General features: G+C 41.2%; 2 protein-coding genes across 2 annotated transcripts; both read left to right on the top strand.

Moving 5' to 3' along the window:
- Positions 1-4,461: 4,461 nt before the first annotated feature.
- On the top strand, positions 4,462-5,425 carry LOC311041070 (uncharacterized protein; the record flags this gene model as incomplete). The annotated part of the gene is made up of 5 exons (XM_084051508.1): positions 4,462-4,584; positions 4,684-4,801; positions 4,909-5,000; positions 5,092-5,261; positions 5,410-5,425. The coding sequence occupies exons 1-5, from the start codon at positions 4,531-4,533 to the stop codon at positions 5,423-5,425; spliced, it is 450 nt and encodes a 149-aa protein (XP_083907634.1). The 5' UTR covers positions 4,462-4,530.
- Positions 5,414-6,988, top strand: LOC311040911 (uncharacterized protein). Its single transcript, XM_084051328.1, has 3 exons — positions 5,414-5,676; positions 5,816-5,983; positions 6,084-6,988. Exons 1-3 carry the CDS (start codon positions 5,454-5,456, stop codon positions 6,293-6,295), a joined length of 603 nt encoding a protein of 200 aa, XP_083907454.1. The 5' UTR covers positions 5,414-5,453; the 3' UTR covers positions 6,296-6,988.
- Positions 6,989-8,884: the final 1,896 nt, after the last annotated feature.

Genomic DNA, 8,884 nt, shown 5'->3' with positions numbered 1-8,884 from the left:
GTAGATGTGCTATTTTCACAATGTTAATCTTTGGAACGAGTCAAACTAAAAGTAACACCTCAACAACTCCTACATTCCAAGTGCTTGTCAGGGTGGGGGGTCCCCAGTTCAAATATAATTATGATGATTATTATAGAGGATTTTGTGATATTATTGGGCTATTCTAAAATAGCTGATCTAAAAGCTCACAATGCCTCGTGATTATGTGTTTTAGGTCTGCTTTTGGACAGTATGAACCATTGTAAGATATAGCATGTCTGGATGAAGGCTGTTTACTGTTTTTGTTTTATTTCTCTTGCAGATTACTACTGATTTACCAACATACCTACGTACCTACCTACCTTCCTACGTACCTACCTACCTACCTACCTACCTAACAACCTACCAACCTACCTACCTACCTACCTACCTACCTACCTACCTACCTACCTACCTACAGAACAACCCACAAACCAAAGGCACTTTTAAGAGCCACGTTTTTTCTCTCTCTCTCTCTCTCTCTCTCTCTCTCTCTCTCTCTCTCTCTGTCTCTGTCTGTCTGTCTGTCTGTCTGTCTGTCTGTCTGTCTGTCTGTCTGTCTGTCTGTCTCTCCCCCTTCCTGTGTGTGTGTCTACCTTTGTTTGTCTCATCCATATCTGTTGTCTGTGTTTTTACTCATCACCATGAGTGACTCAAAAAATCCATTCACAGACCTGGATCAGTTCATTGATCAGCTTGAACAAAAGGAATCAGTTAACACAGTCAAAGCTCTAGATGACATGATTCCACCTGAGTCACAATGGAAGGTACCCCCACCAGCAAAGAAGGCAAAGGCTCCCCGGACGGCGGTGACGTGGGTAAACCGAGATAGCGATGGAAACATCATCCGCGCGAGGCCCAGATCAAGCTTGAAACAGTCAAATCAGGGTCAGTATTGTTATTGCATTAAATATATTTTGAAGATCTTTATTATTTAGCCAAATCAAGGAATACATGTTGTCACTAGTGTTGGATAATTGAAAGGGCACTATTACATACAGTACTTGTCTAAAGGTCCATTCCCACTGAGCACTATAACTATAAAAGCATAGTTTAAAAGTTAAGTGGATGGCACTGTTCACACCAACTATTGAAAAAATATAAAATTCTGAACGATATAGTGCTCTTTATAGTTATCGTGCCCGGTGGTAATGGCGCTTTAAGCAGTATAAAATAGTTGACATAGTTGACATCATTGTGAGCTGGGTTGGCAGTGGCTCAGGAGGTTGAGCACCCACTGGGGAGTCTGAAGTTTACCGGTTCAAACCCCAGCTCCCTGGGTTAGTGTCCACATGACTTTGGGCAAGAAGACACTGAACCTCTCACTGCTCCTGACATTGGTGCCTTGCATGATTTTTCCTCTGCCGTGTGTGTGTGTGTGTGTGTGTGTGTGTGTGTGTGTGTGTGTGTGTGTGTGTGTGTGTGTGTGTGTGTGTGTGAGTGTGTGAAAGAAAGAGAAGGTGAGAATGTATCACTGTGCGAGTGTACGATAGAGAAGTTTGGTGAAAATGAGAGAGAGATACTGTAACTCCACCACAGATAAGGGACTTGGATAAAGTAAATATAAGTTCAAACTAAGTCTATAAAATAAATGGGAATATGAGTAATACAGCAAGAGATACCGTATTAAGACAAGTACTAAGCACATAATTTATGCTGTACACTGTATCCTAGCTCTAATCTAAATGTGTACATTATCATTTGTGTTGTACGTGTTTAGAATGCATGTGTGTTCATTCTCGCATTCTGTGTGCTCATTCTGAAGTGTGTGTGTGTGATTGTAATGCACATCATAAATGACTATGGATAAAGTGACATTAGTCTTGGCAAGGCTTCAATTGAAATAGTTTGTTATTGAGTGGCCAATAGGCAGCCAGACACTTTTTAAATCAAGCAATCAGCAATCATTCCTATTTGCCTTCATGTATATGGCGCTTCATTCATAGGCAGATACGTTACGGTTTGTGAAAAGTCTACTAGTCCTCCCAGGCTAATAATCATGCTTCAACTAGCCTTAAAGCAAATAGGAAATTTTAGTCTTATGAATGTTAATATGAGTATTTTATTTTTTTGTTAACAGCTGGTCCGAGTCAGAAGGCTGACCCTGTTGTTTCCCGTCGGAAGACTGTTCCTCCTCCCGATGTTCCTGACATTAACCCTGAGGTGGCTTTTGCCCCAGATGCTGTTGGTGTGTATTTCATCAGCACTAAGCAATATGTTCATATATATTATATTGTAATAATCTATCATTTAGTTTAAATGTTAATTACATGTTTGTATTACACATTTGCCAGAATAATGGGCAACTCGACTTTTCCCAGCCATTTCATGTATTATGCTTTTGATCATGTAAAACACAAAGTTATTTTTCAATAATCCATACTGTTTTAACAGAGTGTTTCATACAAGAGCTCCAGCTGTCACTGGGCATTTCATCGGGTGTTGCTCAGGAAGAACCATCCCCATCAGCTCCTCTCCTGGCTTCCAAAGACTGGAGCACACGAAAGCGTCTCTTTGTAGAGAGATGGCGGGTAGAAAGACCCCGGCTAGTGAACAGCGCAGCAGCAAAAGAAAATGTAGCCCCACACATCTGCTAACAGTGTGCCATTAATACAGCTGCTGTTCGCTGTCATGACTGTCAACCACGCCCCTTCCTCTGTGCTGATTGTGACATCATCACGCACTCCAGATATGTACTACATAACAGAGATGCCATGACTGCCGGGTTCTTCCAGTCATTGCCTCCAACCACTTGCATTGTGGATAAGGCTCCTTGCCGTTGTGGTAAGTTCTTGTTTGTGAGTGTTTACCATAACACATTCAACTCTCTGACACGTTAAGCGTGTTAGTCCACTTAAACAATGCTTTATTGCTTGAACTTGAATGCATTTGGATGGCCCATGTCAATCATCTTCCTGAGAATATCTTGAATACATTTTCAGCAATGCAGCCATTGAATGTATTTTACCTTTCCCAAGAAAAGATTCATTCTCTTCAGGTCGTTCCAGCAATCATGATGTTGTATTTCCCATTGGACTTTAATTATCTTAATTCACATGTATGATCTCTTTCAGATCGCCTCGTACCTGTGCAGATACCTGACACCATTTGTAGTTGTCCAAAAGAGACATTGAGGGTGAAGCCAGGAAAGGCTGTCGCTGTGGTCACGATGGATGGTAAGAAGTGAAGAGCTTTTTGTCCTTTTAAAAAGCATCTTAAAAAAAAATAAAAAAATTCTGCACTCAATTATGTTGACAAAGTTTGTCATCGGTATGTATATCATATCAAATCAAACAAACAAACAAACACATGCTATTGACTAATGTATGCCACACTACAAAGCACCCTAACCCCGTTTAAGGAGCTACGTTTTACACTATAGTGGCTGTGTTTTTTTTGTGTGTGTGTGTGTTTTTCCTAGGACGATATGATCTCAGCATGCCTGACGTGAGTTGTGAGGCATGCAAAGCCACTTGGACTGCTGGAGTGGACGATTTAATTAGCAGAAACTACTGGCCTGCTACCCTTCAGTTCGCCACAATTTATGCCACAGATGTGTTCTTCTCATTCGAACAAATGAAGATGGCAGCACCAGGATTATCCTGCCAGGCTTTTCTAAGAATGCTGGATCAGCGAACTGTCCACTTTGGTCGCGTGAGTGTTGAAAGCTCTGTTTGTCATGTGGGTTGAATTGACTGCTAATTATTTTTGCACATTATTAGCCGTTGGTTTCCTTATTTTTAAATAGACTGGGAAGATCTCAAGAGATGGCTTCCAGAAAAGTTTTTTTGAGTGGGAAGCTGTGCAGTATGAGCTGGAAAACATCTGCAAGGAGCAGCCCTTTGAGTGTCCGGCGTGCACACCGGAAATGGTTGCGGTATCAGTGGATGGGAATCGCAAGCATTATCGCTTCAAGAATGCAGCCAGGTACTTCTAAATTAGTATATTGTAACAGCATTTATGTTACTAGGAAAAAGTCTAATATGCACCAAGTAACCTCATACTGTAAGATTTTGTAAACTGTTTGTATGCCTTTTTTTTTTCTTTAGATCTGAGGAACCGGCCATCTTTGATGGCATCTTCATAGCCAAGGATGAAGACGTGACAACATTTGTTGACTACATACACCAGACGACAAAACATGTAAGATTGCATACTATAATTATATGTACACGACTACAATACCCTCATACGAAAAGGTTTTCATCTTCCATATCCATATTGTAGGTACCTGGAAGAGGTGTTTGTGGAGGGCAGTGGTCAGCAGCGAGAGAGACCTCCAAAAAATCTACCAGCAGTATCGACGAAGAGGGACTAGAGCTTGCGGTGTGTCGGCATGGATTGCTACTCTGTGCATTAAATATGTACAGGGGAGAAACTTTTGCTTACCCCTTGTACCTGCAACAAAAGCTGGCCAGTAGGCAAATCATTTGTATGGATGTGACCTGCAAGTACTGGCCCTACCTCCAAAGAGTTGCATATAAATGCCCAGAGTTGCAGCATCTGCTTAACATGAAGCCTTTCCTGTCAGTGTTTCATGCCAAAGCCCATGATTTCAAATGTGAGGTAAGGAAAGATTATCATGTGATTGAATGACTTTATCTGAACACCAGTACATGAATGTCACCATCATCTGAACATTGTATTTGTTATATATTTACCCAGGTGAAATGGAGTGGGCAGTATCAGGATGGGGCTGGTTTAACACTAGGTGAGGAGGTGGAGCAATGTAATGCCTTCCTTTCTAGGATTGCAGTGACGACAAAGCACATGTCAAAAGCAGGTGAGATGACCACATACAGCACTAGTTCAAAAACATAACATAAGTACACATAGGATGTTAACATTATCATAATCATAATATATGCTAACACCAATTTCTGTTGGCAGGACGCACTGACATGTTGACTCTAATGGCTATGAACTGGAATCAGCAAAAGAGGGACAATTTGGCCACCGCACTCGCTCGGCGATATCAGAAGGTAATGGTATCAGTAATGTTCTGTATGTTTCAGTATTTGACGTGTTAGAGACAACATTTGTTTTATTGTCTATGATTCTTTGTCATTGTAGACCAGCAAAGCTCTGCAAAGCCAGTTGCAGAACCTTGAGTTGATGAAGGTCCAATTTGCAGTGGCAGAGAGCCAGTTAGAAGACTGGGTCAAGGACGTAAAGGAGTGGGCAGAAGGTGAGGCTGTTCTTACTATATGCTTCTGCCAGGTGACATCATTAGAGAATTTAATGTTAGCTTCCACTGACATTGTCTCCCTGTGCCTTGTACCTTTTGTTTTTTTTTTCCTTCATGAGCACTTAGATCCTCTACTGCAGTCTTGCATTAAATTGTGAATAATTGTTCACTTAAAGTGCAACCCACCTATTTCTTCTCTGCAGCAACAACTGCATGTGAGCCCGATGCCTTGGCCAACAAAATTGAGATGCTGGTGGTGAGTCTCAAGAGGAGGTCCCAGCGCCTTTATACCGATAAGGCCGGTAACAAAGGTCGTGCCAGGCTGCGCCGCAAGATCAGGGGGGAGAAAGAGATGCTGTCCTCTGTTGTGGAACAATACAACAGACTGGTTCCAAGCACAGAACCACTTTGCATGGAAACCATCCTGTCTGTGGAGCATGCATGGTCATGGCAGCTACTACAACAAAGTGGTATGTACTAGTCTGTTGACTACCAACAAATCTGACACATAATAGATCATATGCTCGCTTGCTTGTTGAGGTTGGGAGTGGCCAAATTGGCAAATCCAACTAATTTCCCCTGTGAATCTTTGTCAAAAATGCATTCCAGACTTAAGGACGAAGAGAAAGGCATTCGACATCATTATGGCTGTAAGGAGACTTGAGGAGGAGAAGAAGATCCTCGTGACAGAGATGAATCACCACTGGAAATCTCTTTCAACTCGTGCCGAAGGCCTGAAGGAGCTGTCCTGCATTATTTCCTCTGAGGCAATGGACGGTATGTATTGCAATATAATAATTCATAGACATAATACACAACTCTGATGACTGTTGTTAAAGTTACTAATACAGGCCTTATCTTGTGTTCTACATCCAAGATTCACAGTGGGGCCTAAGTGAAGAGGGATTGAAAGGTCTGCAGAGCATCGTTCAAAGAAAGCTGTGGAATATCAAAGAAACGATGACTCACTCACGAGACCGTTATCTACAAGTTCTGTCCGGAGCAGAGGAAATCAACTTTTTGGATGACAACGATGATGATGATGATGAATATGACATTGACTCTGAAATGTCTGATGACGAACTGTAGTCAGCAAAAGCCTGTGTGAGAGGTTTCTAAAACTGGGGATGGTAAAAGATATATTCTGGATTGACAAAGGAATAGCATCCATGTGCAGGCTTGGATACGATCTGATTTGCCTCTCATCTGGTCGTCTCTCTCGCTCTCTCTGTCCCTCTGGCTCTCTCACTCCTATGCACACCTAAAACGCTGGAACACTGGAACACTTTCGTTGACGGACTGCTTTTCCTATGTTGGATTACCACCCTTGGTGTCGACTTGTTACCCTTTCCAGTGGAGTTTTTACCTGTGATGTTTTTGCTTCATGCAGACTACCTTCTTTTGTGGACCTGCTGTTGTGCTACTACTTTTTGCACCTCACGTTTAACCTCATGTACATACCTGCTGCTATGTGGACCTATCCATACTTGATGCCTTTTATGCAAGGGATAATCAATGGGGAGCAGGCCATTATTGAGAAACTAAACCTGACAGGGTGATTATTTCTCAATTCTTGCTTATTGCCAGGCAACTTCATAAAGAAATTAATAAATTGACCCAAGAGTAACACAAAAAAAGGATTATATTGCTTACAGTAATAAAACGTGGTCGCCTCTGAAAACAACAGGAAGTGTTGATCAAATAGAATCAATATTCGGGGTACACCATTGTCTATTCCTCGCTGCAAATGTTTTTGAAAACATGCTTGAGTGTACTGTTCAGCTGTAAATGACATTGTGTTTGTTTACTGTTGTTGCAATGCAGATTGATAAGAGCCAGGTGCTGAGTGTTTGATTAGACAGCGCTCTGTTGGATTTATTCAGAATCAAGCATTCAACCAACCAAGCCGTGAAATGAGTTACATTTAGATATGTTTTCCCTCTCTCTGCCCCTCCTTTCTTCAAAAAAATGAATGATGAAACTTCACCTTCACTCTTACTCCTGTAAACCTGTGATGTGATAACACTGATTCCTAGAACATTCTTTGTAATACAAAAATGAAATCATATACCTTAATTCCCACTCCAGTTGCAGGACATTTCGTACACCAGTACATATTACCACAGGATGCCATAATGGGAAATTAAAGGATGATTACTGGCTTGTCTGCCTGTAGGAATGTGCCACAAAGACCAATAAATTCCAGGAATCTGTGTCGTGTGTTTGTCTGTTGATACCAAAATATGGAGATGACTGCTGTTCTAGACATGATGGAGTGCAATGCAAAATGTATACTGCGCATATATATATATATATGTGTGTGTGTGTGTGTGTGTGTGTGATCTCTAAAATATAATGAACATCAGAGAACTGGGAGTCCCCTAAGGGCCACCGATTAACTGAAAATGTTACAGTGATGTATCGATTGTGTATTCAAAACAAATAAAGCTGTTTGTTTAGCTTAGCCTTGGATATTAGTGAGTCACAAAAGCCTTCACCTTTTATTAACATGCTGTTACTGTATGTCATACATATTTGTAGGTCTATAATTCAGCTATATTTGAAGGGCAAGCTATATTTGACCCAAGGTCAAGAAAAAATGAAGTATATTAACTATTCATCAATTAAGAAACAGCTGTGAAATGTGAGATTTAAAAGAGGATTTAAAGAGTGTGCCTGCCTGACAGCCACAGGCAGGGAGTTCCACAGCCAAGTTACCTGCACAGCAAAAGCCATCAAGTCAAGACTTTGGAATCATCACTAGGGCACTGCTGGATGATACCAGACAGCAGGCAGGCTCACATGGAGTTACACTATCACATATAATAAAGAATATATAAAGAAAATATCACATATAATCAGGAGAAGCCTGTAATACATAGTGTGGTAATAGCGTGCTATTAGTGTGGTATTACATAGTAATACATAGCCACAATGGAAACAATGACTTGTTAATAGGAGCATAATGACCTGTTAGGAGCAAAGCCAATCCAGAGCCACTTCACAGATACAATTTTTCTGACGGATAGTTTGGTTTGCATCATAGCTCACAACTTTTTCATAGAAGAATGTCAGTTATGCCCAAATCTGGGACTATAACGTCAGTCCTGGACGTTTCGGTTATCCCTATATATATTTAGTTCCGAGAGGGGTTCTCTGATGTCAGAGCTAGGTATGCCAGCTATCTCCATGTATATCCGTCTAGGAGATTCTATGATGTCAGACTGGGAAGGTTAGGATCGCATAGGTCACTAGAGGTCGGGACTAAATGGGTCAACCCTTATATAGGTTTCTGGGCATCCTGCCATGATCCACCTTGCGGTGTTATCCATCTATGGCCAATACTGGCAAATGTGCCCTGAATGTTCTTTACAGTGTCATAGTATTGAAAGTACAATGTAGCCTACTATAATCGAAGTCCATGCTGCCAGCCTGGAGAATAAGGCTCTAAATGGCCATATTAAGTAAAGGGGAATACAGTATACTGTATGGTTCATTTGGGTTAGAGTTATGTAGTGTATGGGTTGTTTATGGGGATAATGGGGTCTAAAGTGTTCCAAATTGTAAAGGATGACTGTGTATAAGGTACAGACAAGCATATTGAACATATTGACACTGATACGCCTTTGAAGGCTTATAAGTCAGCAACAGAATGTGCTAAATACATGGGGTCAATCA

The sequence above is a fragment of the Gymnoscopelus microlampas genome (assembly GCF_963454915.1).
Source record: "Gymnoscopelus microlampas genome assembly, chromosome: 24".
In the NCBI taxonomy this organism is placed as follows: domain Eukaryota; kingdom Metazoa; phylum Chordata; class Actinopteri; order Myctophiformes; family Myctophidae; genus Gymnoscopelus; species Gymnoscopelus microlampas.
The sequence above is the reverse complement of the archived record's forward strand: the minus strand, read 5'-3'. Positions and strand labels throughout refer to the sequence as shown.

Excerpts from the sequence above, each read along its gene's own strand:
- LOC311040911 (XM_084051328.1), top strand. The coding sequence starts at position 5,454 with ATGCTGGTGGTGAGTCTCAAGAGGAGGTCCCAGCGCCTTTATACCGAT. Across the intron at positions 5,677-5,815 it reads GCAGCTACTACAACAAAGTG|ACTTAAGGACGAAGAGAAAG; the intron begins GTATGTACTAGT and ends AATGCATTCCAG. Across the intron at positions 5,984-6,083 it reads TTCCTCTGAGGCAATGGACG|ATTCACAGTGGGGCCTAAGT; the intron begins GTATGTATTGCA and ends TCTACATCCAAG.